This window comes from Galeopterus variegatus, unplaced genomic scaffold (assembly GCF_000696425.1).
Source record: "Galeopterus variegatus unplaced genomic scaffold, G_variegatus-3.0.2 Scaffold1409, whole genome shotgun sequence".
NCBI classification, from domain to species: Eukaryota; Metazoa; Chordata; class Mammalia; order Dermoptera; family Cynocephalidae; genus Galeopterus; species Galeopterus variegatus.
Window position 1 is genome coordinate 291,025 of NW_007727520.1, and position 19,476 is coordinate 310,500.

The 19,476-nt window shown below is 36.5% G+C and overlaps 1 protein-coding gene across 4 annotated transcripts in view; it reads left to right on the forward strand.

Annotated features, from left to right (window-relative positions):
- The first annotated feature begins 22 nt into the window (after positions 1 to 22).
- The window catches only part of FAM114A2 (family with sequence similarity 114, member A2), a 32,054-nt gene continuing 12,600 nt past the window's right edge, over positions 23 to 19,476 (forward strand). Inside the window, exons 1-10 of one of the 4 annotated variants that reach the window (XM_008576813.1) lie at positions 23 to 63; positions 522 to 669; positions 4,635 to 4,858; positions 5,211 to 5,310; positions 5,702 to 5,794; positions 8,720 to 8,811; positions 10,010 to 10,144; positions 10,646 to 10,804; positions 11,728 to 11,851; positions 17,015 to 17,094. In XM_008576813.1, the coding sequence (XP_008575035.1) occupies positions 4,649 to 4,858; positions 5,211 to 5,310; positions 5,702 to 5,794; positions 8,720 to 8,811; positions 10,010 to 10,144; positions 10,646 to 10,804; positions 11,728 to 11,851; positions 17,015 to 17,094 (993 nt within the window). In that variant the 5' untranslated portion in view covers positions 23 to 63; positions 522 to 669; positions 4,635 to 4,648. Of the gene's footprint in view, positions 64 to 103; positions 670 to 4,634; positions 4,859 to 5,210; positions 5,311 to 5,701; positions 5,795 to 8,719; positions 8,812 to 10,009; positions 10,145 to 10,645; positions 10,805 to 11,727; positions 11,852 to 17,014; positions 17,095 to 19,476 lie in introns of those variants that run through there. The other 3 variants (XM_008576816.1, XM_008576814.1, XM_008576815.1) reach the window with 3 other exon arrangements.

The following is a 19,476-nucleotide window of genomic DNA, read 5'->3' on the forward strand; positions in this document are numbered from 1 at the left end:
GCCTCCGCGCTGATGTAGCACTTCCGGGGCAGTAGGAGCAGCGAGTTGGCGGCGGAGGCTGTGGTGAGGAGAGTGGTCGGTTAGGTGCGGGGCTTCTTGGGACAAAGCAGGCGAGCTGTGAGGTCTCAGGGCCGGACCCGGCGGCCGAGGCCTCTGGGGAGGGGTAGGCGGCGGCCTGAGGGGGGACGGACGACACCCAACGGCAAGGTGCGAGGACTGTGAAAGCGCTTTGGTTGTTGAAGCGCTCCGTTTGTGTAAGGAATACTCGTCGTTGTCAGCGTCAGTGGAACTTAGGAGTGCATGTTTACAACAGACCTCCCATTCGGGAACTGTTCTTGGATGTGGGAGGAAGTGGGAGCGGTCGTTTGCCCATCTAGAGACAGCTGTTTTAATACCGATAGTCAGGATATAAACAACCACCATCAGCACGAATACTAATAGCAGCTGTTGATCTGTGAGCGGCTATGTGCTAGTCACTGTTCCGAGCCCCTCGCACACATCGCGTCATTTAATCTTTTTAGGAACCCGTGGCCCCTTTGGACAGATGAGGAAACAGAGACGCAGGTAGGTGGACTAGCTTCCCCACAATCGCTGCAGTACAGGGGTGGAAGAAAGTGTAACTCCAGAGCCCGTGCTCTTAGCTACTGAACTATACCGCTCTCCATTCTGGTAAGTGGGAGGAAGGGTATACTCGTTTATGTGTGTGCGTTTTTATTCCTTAAAAATTTGGCTCAGCCATTTGGTTTTACTTTTAATGTTTCAGATATTGGAATCTTGCTTTTCCAATTATGAAAAATAACACAATTGCTACAGAATACCTGGAAAACTTACAAAAATGTTAAATAGTACAATTCCATGTACTTGATATTTATTACATTTTTCTTTTTCTTTTCTTTCTTCTTCTTCTTCTTTTTTTTTTTTTTGCCTTTATTGCTAGATTCTGAATCTGTTGAGAACAGGGATGGTACTGCCATTCTAATAATGTTAATATGGTAATGATGGTATAAACTATCAACCCTCCAAAACTCTCTTCTGCCCTAACTCAATTGTCTGACACATTTTAGATGCTCATTAAACCTGTATTGCACAAATCAAAGACTAGAGATTACCACTGTTTAGTATTTTGAAATATGTCCTTCCAGTCTTTTATAAAATTATGTGAGTTTATATAATATATATATATATACACACACTTGTTATATATGCACACACACTACATGTAGTATACTATATATGTTACTGAACCCAAGTCCAGCTGCCTCCACCAAACAGAAACAAACGACTCAAAAGTCCAGTGTTGGTGAAAAGGGAAGGCAGCTTTATTCAAGCCTGAGGAGATGGTAGGCTAAACCATCCAATATTCTCAAGCTAACTGAGGGTTTTTTTTCTGTCCTCTTTTGTTTTATTTTAACTTCTCAGAATACATTGTAGTCGATTTTTGTGACCCTTTACCCGTTCCTAACTGATGATTTTTTTAAGGAGGATGTTGAGGGAGTGAAAAACAAGCTGGAGGGGGACTTGTAAGGTACCAGGTACATCCTTGTCATTATCTTAGGGTCCTGTAGGATTTTGATTGCTTTGGGGTGGAATCAGCATAACTTTATTGATGTCTTCCTCGGTTTCTCAGGGTCTGGATAGTATGTGCCTCATAGCAAGTTTGCATCTCCAGGTTGTCTGGAAAACAGCTCTATACTTAATGTAAATGATATCATCCTGCCCAATAACCAATGTTCCAGATATCAAATAACCATGGGAAAAGAGGGAACTCAGAGGAATGCATGCTAAACTAGATTTTATGTTTATCTTATATTCTGTTAGACAAGTGTGTTTCTACTTCTGGAGATTCAGCCGTCAAGTTTGCCTTGCAGACTTCCTCCAAGGCTGAGGCCTGCTCTAGCCCTAGGAAAAAGGATCAAATATGATCAAATATGGGAGTTCTTCCTGTTACATATGTAATATTTATGATGATGATGATATGTTGTAACCTGGAGAGAGAGTAAGGAAAGGAAATACATGTTTATTCATCTACATGAAACATTGAACTTTGTGCAAGAACTGTTTAGTCTTTTCCATTGGATAGGATCTTGACATTAGTGAGGCAGAAATGTGTCTTATGTTAGTTCTTTATCTCTACAGCTTGATACATAGTAGGTAGTACTCAAAAAAATGTTTGCAAGTGAGTGAATGAATACCTCTAACAAAGTTGGTTTGTATGTCAGTGGGTAGTTATATCTGCATTTTTTCTCTGTGTTTTTGGGAATGTATAATGTATGTACACCATATACCCATATAATCTAGGCTCCATGATGTTGTCTTAATCTACCTTTCTAGCCTTATGCCTCCTAATTGTTCTTCTCTCTTCCATATTTACTGCTTCTAGCAACTGTCTACATCCCATACTGTCATAGCTCAGGCCTTTGAGCACTCCCATGTGTTGTTTCCATAGCCTTTAATTCTCTTTTTGGAATTTTCATCTGTCAAAATCCTAACCATCTTTTAAGGCAAGTGTTGCAAACTCAGATGCCTACAGGGGCTAATCAGGCAACATAAATAAGTGAAGTGGATTTGGGTGGGCATTGTGGGGAACTGGAGAGCACTGCCCAGCAGCTATTTGGCATGAACTGGTTATTACCAAGTCGAATGTGGTCCCAGTGTTGCAAGATCTTTCTTTCAATTTTACAAGGTAAGTTGGAACTTTTATATGTATGATTTCATACTTTTATATGAAGTATGATTTTTAAATGTTAGCAACTAATTAAAAAGAAGTTTAAACACTCTGCAGGCCAAATAAAAACATCTGTTGGCTGTATTTGGCACTCAGATTCCCAGTTTGCGATCACTGCTCTAGGCTTATTTTAGGTATTTTGTTCATGAATCATATTCCCTGATTCTAATGGATGACTTCTTTTCTGTTCTTTTGACATTTTGTGTGTTCCTCAATTATACTGCTGTGTTCAGTCTGCCTTAGTTGTTAATGTCTCTCTTTTCTAGTCTCTCATTTCATGTAGAAATGTTTTAATGGCATGGATTGGGTCTCATTTTGCACTTAGTATATATCAGTATAATGTATGTATTTATACATACCTAAGACGTGTGTGTGTCTTTGTATGTATAAATGTTTGTATGTGTAAGATACATTTCTCCCCAGGTGATATCCTGGTAACTAGTATCTGTTCTTTGTAGCAACTCCAATATATCTTGGCTTTAATTGCCAAAGAGCTCTACTTCTGGAAGGAATTGCATTGGGTAGCATTGCTATTCGAAAAGCTGATTTGACATAAATCCTGTTTAATGGCTTAAATTTCATAATCTCCCTGGTAAAATTGAGGTAGGAGTGGTTAATAATTAAGATTTTTAAAGGACAATCAATAAAAGGAAAAATTGATAAGTTAGACCTCATCAAAATTAAAATCTTTTGCTCTGTGAAAGACTTTATGAAGATAATGAAAAAATAAGCTACATACTGGGATAAAATATTTGCAAACCACATATCCGACAGAGGACCTGAATCTAAAATGTATAAAGAGTTCTCAAAACTTAACAGTTAAAAAAATATAATTAGAAAATGAGCAAAAGATACAAATAGATATTTCGCTGAAGAAGGTATACAGATGGCAAATAAGCATATGAAAAGATGTTCAACATCATTAGCTATTAGAGAAATACAACTTAAAGCCATAATGAGATGCTACCACACACCTGTAGGAATGGCTCAAATAAAAAATAGTGACAACACCAAATGCTGGCAAGAATGCAAAGAAACTTGGCCGCTCATGCATTGCTGGTGGGAATTTAAAGTGGTATAGCTACTCTGGACAAAGAGTATGGCAATATGTTATATGTTATAAAACTAAAGATGCACTTATATGACCCAGCAATTGCACTCTTTGTCACTTATCACAGAGAAATGAAATCTTACATTCCTGAAAAAGCTTGTATGTGAACTTTCTTGGCTGTTTTATTCATAATAGTCCCAAACTGGAAACAACCCAGATATCCTTCAGTGGGTATGTAGTAAAATTGTATTACATTCATACCTTGGAATACTACTCAGAAGTAAAAAAGGAAGGAACTATGGATACACAAATGTAAATGAATCTTGAGCGACTTACACTGAGTGAAAAAAGTCAATCTCAAAAGCTAACACATTGTATGATTCCATTTATGTAACATCTTGAAATAACAAAATTATGGAGATGGAGAACATATCTCCATCGGAGAGATCAGTAGTTGCTGTGGGTTGGAAGGAGTGTGGGAAGTGGCTGTTACTAAAAAGGATAGCACAAAGGATCCTTGTGATTGAATCTGTTTTGTATCTTGACTGTGGTGATGGTCACATAAAATAAAATTTTATAGAACTAAATACACATAAATGAGTACATGTAAAACTGGTGAAATCTGAATAAAATCAATGGATTGTGTCAATGTCAGTTTCCTGGTTATGCTGTTGTACTATTGTTATGCAAGTTGTTACCATTGAAGGAAAACTGGGTGAAGGTGTATGGGGATCTCTCTAGTATTTCTTATACCTGTATGTGAATTTACGATAATCTCAGAATAAAAAGTTATAACAAATAATTTATACAAAAAAAGGATATATAAATAAATTTTTTCTTGGGTGTTTATTTTACCAGGCCATGTTCTAATCATGTCATATAAAGATGGTATTGAGACTCCAGTGATAACTGAAGCAGCCCCTATCCTTGAAGATGGAAACTGTGAGCCAGCCAAGAATTCTGATTCTGTTGACCAAAGTGCCAAACCAGAGAGTAAATCAGAACCTATACCTTCCACTAGGAAAAGACCAGAGGCCAAACCTTCCAGTGACCTTGAGACTTCAGAAGTTCTCCCTGTTGAGGTATCATAGGCTGCAGGCAAAGTAGAGTATCTGTTAAAATATTGGGACTAAAAAATGTTGGAGGTAAAAGGAATTGGAATCAATACCAATGTAGGATTGTATGTCTTTCTTTTTACAACCATAAAATACAATTTTCTCAGTTCTATAAATGTCTTTTTGAGTAGTTGCTTTTGCTGCATGGTGTTTACACGCTGACAACATCTGTTATTCAAGTAATACATTTCTTTAGCCATATGACATGTATTTGTTCACCCATACTTTGGCTAATAATTAGATGTCTATACATTTTGATTCTCCTCTGATTTTTCCATTTTTCTTTGCCTTTTGTTTTTCCACTTAATGGGAAAAATAGGAGACTGTTTCTAAAGATGTACCCCAGACCGGATGGGGCTATTGGGGCAGCTGGGGAAAGTCCTTACTCTCCTCAGCCTCAGCTACAGTAGCCACAGTAGGTAAGATCGTTGGTCATTTTGTTATTTTTTTGTGTACTTTTACTACAGGTCTGTGTTACAAATGACTTCTTAATCTTCCTTCCATGTCTACTCAAAGGCTTTATAGTTTGAGGATGCATTGATAATAATGGGCCATAGAGTTTGCAGCATTTCCTCATGAGAAGGTTGAAGTCTAGGAATTGTTAATGTAAGCCTGTTCTTTGGTGATAATGAATCAATTTTGTTTTTTTTTTTTTTTTGTGAGGAGGTAGTCCTAAGGATTAGTTATGTATTGTCAAGATAATGTAACTCGTGGCCACAAATGATATTAAAAATCTGTAGTTTTGACTTTTGGTTTGTTTCTTCAGTTTTGGTGACTAATAGCAAAAAATATTATCATTTTTTCCATAAGGACAAGGTATTTCAAATGTCATTGAAAAGGCAGAGACTTCCCTTGGAATCCCTAGTCCCAGTGAAATTTCAACTGAAGTCAAATGTGCAGCAGGTCAGTATATAGAAACATTAAGATCTGGAATTATGGATTGAAATGGAACAGTTGAGCTAATTTTTGTGTAGATATCTATTGAACATCTGATACTCAAGATATCACAGGACTGTGGTGAGAAAGGGGATTTGGAATCTTTAGTGCTGTTAAGAGATCTGTGTCCTGTATCCACTCATGTGAATCTTCATTTTCTACATCTATGAAATGGGATGATATTTTATATTTCAAAGGACTGTTACAAACATTAAATAAATAAGGCCATGAACGTAGAACATAAAAATTGCATGACATTTTGCTTGGCATAATTGAGTAAGTTATCAATAAGAGTTACTTGAATTTGAATCTATTGTGATATGAGCAAAATATTTTACTTATTTATTTTTTGGCAGCTGACCAGTACAGGGATGAGAAAATATTTTAATGTGTTAGTTTGGGGGGGTGTATTTTTGCATTTGGATTTTTATGAAGGTGAAGTTTAATTCTGGAGACTGCCTTGATCAAACGGAAACCTCTCACTTAAACCATAAAGGAAAGATTATAACCAGGGTTCAAGAGGGTTTGGGACCAGAAAGTAGACAGCATGTTAGGGCCTGGGTTTGCTCTCTCCATTTCTCAGGGGCTTTATTATCTCTTACCCCTGCTTCTCTCTGTTCATCTTTATCATTTTTCTCTCAAAGCAGACTAGCTTTCTCTGTTTATCTTGCCCAGCTCCAGCTTCATATTGGATCCTGGTTTCTGATCATCTATAGTTTTATAAAAAAGATCACATTTCCTCTTTGTCTAAAAGATACAATTATGAGAAAAATATTGTTGTAAAGCAGAGACATTTTCTAGGGCCACCAAACTAAGAATTCCTAGTCAATAAATTATTATGTACGTTATATTTCTGTAACTCATCCCCTACTCCCTTCTTTACTTCTTTAAAGAAAGATGTTAAATAGCTTTCACTCTGCTTTGATAAGATCAAAGTGATTGATCTTCAGCAATTTGGCCTCCCCTTAAGGGGAGTAATCAATTCCCATGGCTTTTCAAGAAGAGGGAGAAAATTATGCAAACCCATAATAAATATGTAAGGGAGCAGGCTACCTTGCACTTTTTTACTCACTGTGCTCTGAACAGCAGTAGAGATGGTCGAGAATATACCAAAAGATCCAGCAACCGGGGAGGAGTTTTCATTCTCTTTGGCATTTGTCTCTCCAAGAGGGAGGGGTTGTGTAAACATGAAGGGAAGTGGACCTAGACTTTAGCTTGATAAAGAGTTTAATAGTGAAAAACTTCCAAAATTAGAATGAACTGCCTTTTGATAATAAGTCCCTCCCATCTTCTAAAGTTTCTGAGGAGGGAGATTAATTCCTCTGCCAAGAATATTTGTAACCAAGTTGTGTGTTTTCAGAACCTTGAGATAAGCAGACACCACTGAGGAGATCATTTGATCATCTTTAGGGATTTCGTTGTCTTCCTTTAAAGGGTGTTGTCTTCAGCTTGCCTTTTGTTGGCAGGTGATTATGATATGTATAGCTTAGATTGATCTTTTTAAGGCTTGTTTTTAAGTTTGTTTAGGATGAATCTAGAATAGCCTTTATTCTAAGAACTTGTTTGTCTCTATTACTAAGTCCTTTCTCTTCTGAGGTCTCTACCTAATTTCCAGGTGTTTAATCAGGTCTCACTGCTTTGGTTGGTTGGAAATCAAATGTCTGTTAGCCTAGCATGAGTTCTGGGGATTGTTTAGCTTACAGCTCCATGGTAGTTCTTTAGCCAGTCTTGTAGAGTCTTCCAGTGCCTGAGCAGTGTAGTATTCAGCCAGAGACACAAGGGTTTGCCTTTTAGATTCTCGAAACTCTTTACCTATGTAGCTTTTTCCTCTCCATTTTTCTAACGCGAAAATTCCAGTTTCTTCAGCCTTTTCAAACTCCAGTCTCTGTCTCCTCCTCTCATCATGATTGTCGTTTTCTGCTTGGGTTTCCCCTCCCTGTATTATGGTTTAGAACATTCTTCTAGATAGAAAACCAAGCCAGTCATAGGGTCACTTTGTTTCTCTTTTCTCATGGACTGTCTTGTACTGCCCATCGTCCAGTGTCTGAAGACAGTTGTTTCTTGTATTTTGTCCAGTTTTCTAGTTACTGTGGTAGGAGGGCAAGTCCAATATCAGTTAAATTCATCATAGCTGGAAGTAGAAGTCTTCCCTATAATGGAGTATTTGATATAACATAGTTAGATTACTTGATATAATAATTGACCTTCTATAAGAGATTTTCAAAATTAATAAAATAGAACACATTTTTTTGAAACATACCCATTTTTGTAATTAATGCTTGTCTGACTCCTACAAATAGACATAATTTTCTAGGATAAAATTGAATTATAATTTACATACATACAGAAAAATTTACTCTTTAGGTATACAGTTTTAAGTGTTTTGACAAATATATGCAGATCTATTTATATTGTATAGTACATTGTGATTATACAAATATAGAATATTTCCTATATCTATATAGATAATTAGTTGAGATATAAGAATACTTTCATTATCCAAAAAAGTTTTTTCATGCCCCTTTGTATTCACTCTCTTCCACCTACTTGTAGCTGTTGGCAACCACTGATCTGTTTTCTGACCCTATAGTTTTACCTTGTCTAGAAGATTGTATAACTGGAATCATATAGTATATAGTTTGTTCTTGTATATATCAATAGTTTATTCAAAAGACTGGATTTTATTTTTTGAAATGAAATGAAAATGAAAAAAGCTGCCTAATTAGCTTTCATTTAAAAATAAGCAAATGGTTTAAAATAATAAAACAAAAAGGCTTAAGGCCTTGTGTGTAGGATGCAGGGTCTAATTTAAAAAAATTCGCATAGCTGCTAATAAAGCAAAACAATTAACGAACCTTCCCTTCATGTTTACATATCCCCTCCCTCTTGTAGGAGAGACAAATGCCAAAGAGAGTGAAAACTCCTCCCCAATTGCTGGACCTTTTGGTGTATTCTCGACCATCTCTACTGCTGTTCAGAGCACAGTGAGTAAAAAAGTGCAAGGTGGTCTGCTCCCTTACATATTTATTATGGGTTTGCATAATTTTCTCCCTCTTTTCCTTGAAAAGCCATGGGGACTGATTATTCTTAAGGGAGGCTAAATTGCTAAAGTTCAATCACTTTGATCTTATGGGCAGAGTGAGAGCTATTTGACATCTTTCTTTAAAGAGGTAAAGAAGGGAGTAGGGGATGAGTTACAGAGATATAATTTACATAATAATTTATGGACCAGAAATTCTTAGTTTGGTGGCCCTAGAAAATGTCTCTGCTTTACAAAAATATTTTTCTCATAATTGTATCTTTTAGACAAAGAGGAAATGTGATCTTTCTTATAAAACTATGATTAGAAACATTTTTAAAAGGATAATAAAGGAAGTTTAATGTCTTTCCTACATGAGGATAAATAGCTAGTACTTTTTTATTTTAACTTTTTATTGAAGTATAACATACATACAGAAAAATGAAAAAATGAAATCTTAAGTGTTCAGTTTGAACAGAAAAATGAAAAAGTGAAATTATAAGTGTTTGGTCTGAATTTTCACGGTGTGAATACACCCAGGTTAAGAAATAACATTACAGTTACTCAGATGTCTCCTCCCCCAGTCTCTCCCCCGTGCAACTTTTGTCTTCTTCCCCAAGGTACTCACAGTCCTGACCCCTACCATTATAGATTAATTTTGCCAGCTTTTAAGCTTTATATAAATGAATCAGAGTATTTTTTTTTGTATCTTTTTTTCCCACGCAACATTGTGTTTGTACAGTTGATCCATGGTGCAGTTTGTGTGGTGTGTTCTATTTTCTTTCTGTATTTCGTTGTGTGACTGTGTCACATTTTATTTATTCATTCCACAGTTTGCGAGCGTTGGGTTAGTTTCTAGTTTATAGCTATTACAAATAATGTCACTGTGAACATTCTTGTATATGTCTTCTGATGAACCTCTGTACTCATTTCTTTTGGGCATGTAACCGTGAATGGAATTGCTGCGTCACACAGCTGTAGTAGATATTGACAGTTTTCCAAAGCGGTTATACCTGTTTACATTTCCATAGCAGTGTATGGTTGCTTCAGTTGCTCCACATTCTGGTCAGTGCTTGGTATTGTTAGTCACTGCTTTTATGTAATCAAAACATGCAAATGTATTTTCTCAGTATTGTTGTAATGAGGTTGCATGTGTTTTCTAGGGAAAGAGTGTTATCACTGGGGGTTTGGATGCCTTAGAATTCATTGGGAAAAAGACAATGGATGTAATAGCAGAAGGAGATCCTGGATTTAAAAGAACCAAGGATCTGATGAACCGGAATGCTACATTGTCTCAGGTAATGTCTTTACCAGCTTATTTGTTTCTATTTTGGTTTGTATTTTTGCATCTGTTAACCTGGGACCTTGTTAGTGTTTTCTTTTGAAGAATTTTCAATGATTATTTTACTAAGGCTTTTTTTTTTTTTTGGCAATGAAAGCTTTAATGCTTAGAAAAATGCCCAGCTCTTTTTTTTCCTCCTCTTTCCTTTCTGCAGGAGCCTCCTGTCAGTGCAGCACACGATGCTAACCCTTGTCAGAGTTGTTTATTAGATTGGTGTTTAAATCTCTTTCAGAGAAACACCTGGTTCCTTGGGTGTTATGTACACTGTCTAGGATCAAATTATGTGTGATCATTTTTTTCCTGCAGCTCCTGAGCCTATCAGATTGAATTGTAATGCCAAGAATGAAAGGGCAGTGCTTTGTACTGTAACCCGTCTCAGCTTTGCTTTTCTCAACTCTCAAAACTCACCCTTGAGCTCTCATTACTTACTTCAGTGTGATGCCCTATCTCTTTTTAGGTTTTGCGAGAGGCTAAGGAAAAAGAAGAGCTATGGACTTCCAGTGAGATTACTATGGAAACAGATAAGAAAACTCATTATGGGCTACTCTTTGATGAATTTCAAGGCCTTTCACATCTAGAAGCTTTGGAGATGCTTTCCCGAGAAAGTGAAATAAAGGTAATTCTAAACCAAAAATCTTAACTGGAAATATTCTTTCTTTGGAAGAGAATTAGACTTTTTTTTTTTGTTATGAATATTCATGGTACAAAGCTAATTGTCACCGCTGGTGCCCAAGAGATGATGTCCAGATCCATAATGGCAGCGTGCCCATTACCACAAATTGTGATTGTATCCCATGTCCTCCAGTTATCCCTGACCTCCCTCCCTATCTCCCTTTCCCTACTGCTGCATAATTTCTCTTTGTATAGTTGGAAGATGAAATGTATTTCTTATGGAGGCTTGAGACTCTGGAAATACTACACCAAAACAAACAAAACTAATATTTGAACTAATTGCTAGAGATAGAATGAGTCAAGTGTTATTTCTCTAAATTTAAACAAAAAAAGACAGATTAACAAAGAGGTCTTAATAGCACATTTGCTATTTTTCCTTCATCTTGGTTTTAAATTTTTGACTTAAGCCGCCAAGAAACCTGTTGACTTAAGCTGCTAATTTGTATACAATTACCTGTTAGCTTTGAATTGATTCAAGACTATTTTATTTCCCCAATTTTTTTTTTTTTTTTTTTTTTTTTAAAGTGGGTAGCCAGTACAGGGATCTGAACCTTTGACCTTGGTGTTATCAACACCATGCTCTAACCAGCTAAACTAATTGTCCAGCTTTTCCCCATGATTGCTTAGCCATTGTTACACACTAATAATTTCCAGACATTTCTGGTTTGTATTATTTTTGGAAGTACAAATTCTCCTTGCCTTTCTGTAATAACTGGCCTTTGTATTAAGATCCTTAAGTAATAGTTTGTGTTGGCTGATGAGCTCATAATTTTGACTTGAATGTGATTTAAAGCCTCTTCAATTGAGAATGTATTTCTTTTCTTTCAAACTCCCACAACTTTTTATTATTATCTTATATCCATTCAGGTGAAATCTATCCTTAATTCTCTGAGTGGAGAAGAATTAGAGACTCTAAAACTTGAATTAGAGGAACTCAAAGAAGCTTTTTCCCTGGGCGAGCTTTGTGAGGAAGAGGAAGAAGAGAAAGAAGGTAATATGAATATTCAGTGTCTGAGTGGGAAGGATGCAGTGTTTGTATGCAGTGCATTGCCCTTGAGATAAATTATTTGCTCTCTAATTATACTAGCCTAATTTTACTTTTTTCAGTGAGAATTTTTATGCATAGTTCTCTGCAGCCTTGCCTCTGACTAGACATTGATGTGGGCAGTCAGTCTGTGCCCATGTCTTCCTACTTCTTCCCTGCCAAACTTTTTGTAGCTTTTCTCAGCCTAATCTTGCAACTCACATTTCTGCCTGTTTTTGCAGTTAGGGAGCTGCTTTTTGTCAGATTCTTGCCTCAGTTTGACTTTTCTTCCCTGTGAACTTTTATATCCCTGGATACTTCATCCATGCCTCTCTGACTCCTGTGATTCCTGACCCTATCTTGAATTGAGGCATGCAGGGTGGCTGTTACCCAAAATGTGGGCGATAGTTTATCTTTTTAATTTTCAAAAGTTCTTTTATTCTGTATTTTAATATCTGCATCTCTCAGAAAATATAAATGTGCAAACTACTCATTTTTGCAGAATTGTCAGGAAATGAGGTGTTTTACATAAAGCATAATTTTTGGACAACTGAATTTTAAGCTTGAAGGGTTGTTTTATTTTAACATTTTAGCTGGAAACATTTCTAAGATATATACTAACTGGACATTTTAGAAAGTACATTTTTTTTTTTTGTCCTTTTTGAGACCAGCCACACCGCGCTCAGCCAGTGAGCGCTGTGAATGCACCGGTCATCCCTATATAGGATCCGAACCCGCGGCTGGAGCGCTGCTGCGCTCCCAGCGCCGCATTCTCCCGAGTGCGCCACGGGCTTGGCCCAGAAAGTACATTTTAATTAATACAATTTTGCCTTTCTTAATGAAACAATCAGTTATAAAGATTAAAAATGAATAGAAAAATGTCCTCAGGCTTCATCAAGACATATAGGGCCAATCACCCATGTGGTAGATTAAATCAGTGGTTCACAAAGTGTGGTCTGCAGATCCTTGAGTCCTCAAGACCCTTTCAAGGAGTCCTTGAATCAAAACTCTGTATAATAATACCAAGGTGTTATTTATATTTTCTAAATTAAATTTTTTTTTTTTTTTTTTTTTACTGTTTTAACATTTGCACTAATGGTGAAAAGCAATGATAGGTAAAATTGCTGGTATGTTAACACAGATGAAGACAGTAGCACCAAAATATACTAGTATCATTGTATTTACACTGCCATGTACTCACAGTAAAAAAAAAAGAAAAAAGTTCCAGTTTAATTTAACCTTGTCCTTGATGAAGCAGTAAAAATTATTATTTTATTAAATCTTGACCTTTGAGTATACTTCTTTTTAATATTCTGTTTGAAGTATACTAAAGTATGATGGTTGTCTTAAGGAAAAGCACTTGTTTTATTGGAGTTGTGAGCTGAACTACTTACTTTTTTTTCATGGAACACCATTTTTACCTAAAAGGATAACTTTTAAAGACTATTCAGACCAGGATATTTGGTATACGTTTTCTTGAAAATGAAATGATCCTTTACTGCAAGGAAAACAACTAACTGTATTTGTGACTCATGATAAAAATTCAAACTAACTGAAAGTAAGAATTTTGTAAAATACATTTGCTACTATGATGAGCTTGGCACCTTTCCAGTGCTTACAGATTTTTCTGTTGAAATCCGTGGTTATAATAACAAATGTGATCATTTTTGGGTATTTTACAGTGAAATGTGTCAGCATTTGGAAGATCTGCATAACTCAGAGAACCAATATTTTCTAAATGACTAATGCAGGATGTTATAAAATTATGCATGGGCAAAAGATAGACTAATGGATTTTAATTTAATGTAACAGTACAAAATTTTATGATATGCATTTAGGTTTATTGCAATGTAGTTAATTGCAACTAACCTCTAACAAATGACCACTTGTTGAATTTTGATGTAGTGTTAAACAATATCCACAATTATCTGAAAAAACTATTAAAATATTTCTTCCCTTTTCAGCTATGTGTCTTTGTAAGCAACGAGTTTACTCATATACTTAAACAAAGCAGTATATCATAACAGACTGCATGCCAAAATAGATAAGAGAATCCAGCTATCTTCTCTTGAGCTAGAATTAAAGAGATTTAACAAAGATGTAAAACAATGGCACTGTTCTCATTAAAATTTTTCTTTTTTGGAAAATATAGTTATTTTTCTTAAAAAGTATGCTGTTTATGTTAACAAGCAGGGTGTTTATTATTGTTTTTAATGATTGTTAACTAATACTTTAAACATTTCAGTTTTAATTTTTAACATAAATATTTATATATATCAATATCTACCCGTTGATAACTTACATAAAACAAGTTCTTTGGGATTTTCAAAAAGTTTTAGGAATATAAAGAGGTCCTGAAACCATAATATTTGAGAACTGCTTGATTAAATTATCCTAAACTTCAGTGCTTTTAAAAGTCTCCAATTACTTTTTAGAATTGCAAATCTTTATTTCCATTTGTGTATTTATCTGTACATCTTTTACTTCTCTTCACTATCACTAAGCTTGCTTCCCTGAATCTCATTTGGTTTTCTATTTCTAATCTACTGTGGGTGGGAAACCACATAACTAGTCTTATTCCAGTTGTCTATTAAGAGCAAGGAGCTCTGAGTGAGGGTCTTAGGGTCTTTCCTGTGAGAGAAGGTTGTAAAGTTGAGTGTGTGGATTCTGCACAGATAAGGGACTTTTTCTTATTTTGTTTTCATTTGTGTTCTGCATTGTGTTCTAATAAGTCAGACTGGTTGGTTATATAACATCTCACTAAATGATATCTTATTCTATGTAAAGGTACTGGTCATGATTAGACTGGTTCTTGAACATAAGTTTCTAAAGTTTTAAATAAAGCTTTAAATGCTCTTGAATATAAGGTTTTAAAGCATCCTGAGGTATTGAGAAGCCATTATAGCATGATGAATAAAAGAATGGGTTTGGAAATTAGTCCTGGGTTCAAAATCAAGATCTGCCATTTACTAAGCTGTGCAACTTTGGGAAGTTCCATCCTGAGGTATTGAGAAGCCATTATAGCATGATGAATAAAAGAATGGGTTTGGAAATTAGACCTGGGTTCAAAATCAAGATCTGCCATTTACTAAGCTGTGCAACTTTGGGAAGTTACTTAATATTGAGCTTCTGTTTCCTCATCAGTAAGAAGAGTATGCTAATTCCTCTCAGGTTGTTATAAGGACTTAATAAAATATTTAATGTGTGGCACACAGTAAGCATTCAACAAGAATCCACATTTCCACATTTTAAAAGTTTCCCTTAGCAGGAAATCTATAAATTAATTTTGATTTGCTTAGGTTTCTCCATTGTTACTAATCAAGCCCTGGTGTGACAATCCCCAGTTATTTATAAACTTAATTTATTTGTACATGGTGCCATTAACAGTATTTTTGAACATCTGGCTTTGCATAGAATCAGAAATACTGATCTTTAAGTACCATTCAGAGGACTCTTAGGACTTTCTAAACAGATGGATTTGTGTTTATGGTATTTTTTCCCCCTACCTGTTCATCAGAGATTGAAAAGATCGCAGTTGATTTCCCCTACCTCCCAACCTGCCCCAACCCCTCCTCAGTGATTTTGGTTGAGAATGCAACAGTGACCTTGGTATTTAGTTATATCTTGGTGAAGCTGTTTTTTAAAAATAAAAAAAAGTTTTAAAAATTGGTTGTAGCAGAGGGGAGAGAAAACCATAGATCCTGGTTCTGGTGATGTTCATTTATCTATCTGGTTATTTTCTTTTTCTATCAGCATCCATAGCCTTTGCCCCTCTGTCTTACACACCTGATCCTTTTACTTTCAGGTGTCTTTGTGCTTGGCAAGACTCCTTTCTCTCTCCAGAGTCTCTCCAAAGCACTAGCCCTGTCTCCTTTCCATGCTTATATACTTTTATTTTAATGTAACAACTACTTTTTATACTCAGTTCTGGGAGAGTACGTGACAATGATCTCCAAACATTTTTTGATCACAGCTCTTAGCGGTAAAAGTTTTTTGAGCACTCAGATGTAATATATGTATATTTGAGTGTTTTTAAATTATATACATGTATTGCCATATATTATTTACATTCTAAAATATACCTAAAATAGAATTTTTTTTTTTTCCTTTTTGTCTTTTTTCATGACCGGCAACGGATCGCAACCCTCAGTGTCGCGCCCGTACTGGCCCGGGACCGGCAACGGGATCGCAACCCTCGGTGTTGCTCCCTGCGCCTCGCTCAGCCAGTGAGCGGGAATCGGTCTGTATGTGCGATCCGAACCCTCGGCAGGAGCGCCGCTGCGCTTCCCAAGCGACGCTCGCTCAGCCAGTGAGCGGGAATCGGTCTGTATGTGGGATCCAAACCCTCGGCAGGAGCGCCGCTGCGCTTCCCAAGCGACGCACTGTAGCAGTGCGCCACCGGGCCGGCCCTAAATTTGATAATTTCTATCTCTGTTTAAAATCATTCAGTGGTTCCTCATTCAGTTTATAGTTTGAATTCCTCGCTATGGTTTATAAGGTCCTTTATTTGGATCTTAGTCACCTTTCTAGCTTCATTTCACCCCTCTTCTCCCCCTTACGTAGACACTATCAACCATATTAAACTTCTTGCCATGCTTTCTTTCTTTCACTTCTGGATATTTGCACTTGTTTTCTCTGCCTGAAACTCTTCCTGTTCTTGTGGCTAACTTGTGCTCAGTTTTCAGTCTCAGCTTAAATTCTGCTTCCTTGGAAGCACATGCACAGTACCTGCTTAGCACTCTGCCTTCACCACTTCTCCATTCATGCTTCTGGGTTGTAATGCAAAGAGCTCAGGATTTGGACTGGGATGGGGAGGGCCAAGGTTTGACTCCTAACTTTTGCTGTGAAATCTTGGGAAATCACATAACCTCTTCAAGCCTTCATTTTTTCATCTCTACAGTGGGATAATGGCATTTTTTACAAGCCCATTGAAAGCATTCATTGATATAATATACATAAAAGGATTCTGTAAGCACTGAGGCACCATGCTCATCTAAAGTGCTGCTGCTGCTGCTATTAGTTATTACTGCTACTGCCGCTGCTACTGCCACTCTTCTCCCTCCTCGCCCCCCTCCTCATGATTCTGAGCAGGTTTTCTGGAGTGTTTTATATGTTCTATATGTTTTATAGGGGATGAAGATTTCACCAAAGAGATAACAGAGCTGTTTTCACAGCTGCATGTCTCCTCCAAGCCAGAGAAACTTGCCAGGGTAAGTTGTTATGTCTTGGTGATTTCACTATTTTACTTGTAAGAATTTAGTGGATAAAGAGCTTAAGATTTTAAATTACTGGCAGGGATGTCACCAAAATTGAGGGTATATTCATTTGTGGTTTGTCTAATGTTTTCCCATGACTAAACTCAGGTTATGCATTTATGACCAAAATACTCCATAAGTGATTGTCCTGCCCATCTGAAGGCACATGATGTCCATCTGCCCCTTATTGGTGATGTGTTGTCTGATTTCTCTCATTATGTTATGATTTATTTTTCTATGCCACTAATAAGCTTTCTGTGGGGAGACACTGTAAGACCATACAAATATCCTACTCATCATAATTTCTCTCCTAAATTTAGCATCTATTCATGATTCTTGTCGTACCAATATTTACTGTAAAGGTTGCAGAATGATGGTTTTTTCCAGCCTCAGCACTATTCCCTCTACACTTACCAGTCGGTTCTCAGCATTCTACTGTAGTCAAGAGCTCTCCCTTCTCCCACATTTTGTTCTTTCTTTGTATATTTGTTGTCAGTATGGTTTAATGGATTTCTCCTTTTTCACTGTTGGTTTGTAATTCATCACTGTCCTTAATTATTTTGATCTTCAAATTGTCCTTTAAGCTGGCTCACATGTGACATGCCACCATCATTTTGGGGGTACTTTATTTTCTGTCATAACATATTTTCTATGCCCCAGACCTGGAGTCAGCCATTTCTTCAAGAAGCTGTGGTTCCTTTTTAGTATTATAGACCAAGACCTGAGTACTTGCTGGTGGAGTGTCTTTGCTCCTAGGCCCTCTCTGTAGAGCTAGGACGTATACTCAGGTACACATACACACATGTGTATAACATATATATAGATACCATAAATACATGCATACGCATATGTATACATGTATGTGTATATATATGTAGGTGCATAATATGCATACATGTACACATATACATATTTTAGAAATTATGAGTTCACACTCATAACTTCAATTTTAATCCATCTCTGTTGGTTTCTTCCTTGCCTTTCCCTATTACACATTTGTGTCTATCTCCCATCTTCCACAGTAGGAACCTTGCCTCCCAACAACATTAGCACATTTCCTTGATTACATAATACATCTGAAATAGTTTCATTGCTTTGCCTATAATGCTGTAAAAAGAATTTATGGTTTATTTGCTGTCTCTCTATGTTAATTTAATTTAATTTTTGAATATGTAGAGTATTAACATGCTTCCAAAAGTCCAAACTGTACAAAAAATATACTCAAAGTAAGTGTCATTCCCTCCCAATTCCTTTCCACTCATTTTCCTCTCTCCTTTTACGTATTAAACTTGCTTGTTTTCTCGCTTATCCTTCCTGTGTTTCTTTTAGTAAAGATAAGCAAATATATTTTATCTCCTTCTTACAGAAAAGTTAGCATACTACAGAACTATGGAAGGGTACTTCAAAAAGTCCGTGGAAAGATGGAATTAAAAGATGATATGAATCTTTGAAGACCCCTCATATACGTTCTTTACCACTCTGCTTTTTTCACTTAACCTGTGCATATATATTTTCATAAATTTATCATGGAGGCTTTTTAATGCATGTATATTACCTCCCACCCTAAATCTTAAGTTTCTTATAGGCGTAATTGCATAATTGTCTGTGCATAATTGGTCCTCAAAATCCCAGCTCTTCTATCTCTTACTATCTTTGTGGCCTTGAGCAAGGTGCTTAACCTCTCTGTGCCTCTGTTCCTCTATGTGTGAGGTGGGAATAATGTAGGGCTCCTGTGAGGATTAAATGCATTCATTCACACAAAGATCTTACAAAGTAGGCTGGCCAGTTAGCTCAGCTGGTTAGAGCAGTGTTGCTAACACCAAGGTCAAGGGTTTAGATCCCCATACTGGCCAGCCACCAAAAAAAAAAAGCCAAAGTGCCTGGCTCATGGTAAATAAATGATCATTGTTGATGGCCCCATAGAAGTTAACCTGATGTTTTGTACATTCAGGTGTTCAATAAATATGCATATGTTCAATAAGCCTTTATTATTTGAGGTAATTTGCTAAGTGCTAGGGAAATAATAGTGAAAAAGACATAGTTTCCATGCTAAAGGAGGTCACATTAATAAATATTTTTAATAGACCAGTAACTCCTTATATGTCTGGTAGTTCTAGCCATACTCTGCAAGCAGTCTTCAGCTTGTTTAAACTTTAGGCATTAAGAATTAAGATGTAGAATGGCTAAGGATCAAGGCCTAACCACTGATCCTAAAGAACTCATATGGGAGGCTGTGTGATGCTAGGGGAAAGAGCACTGAAGTAAAGAGTGTAGGAATATGATTCTGTGGCCAGTATGGGTTCTGAACCTTGATTCTTATTCTGACACACATATGTA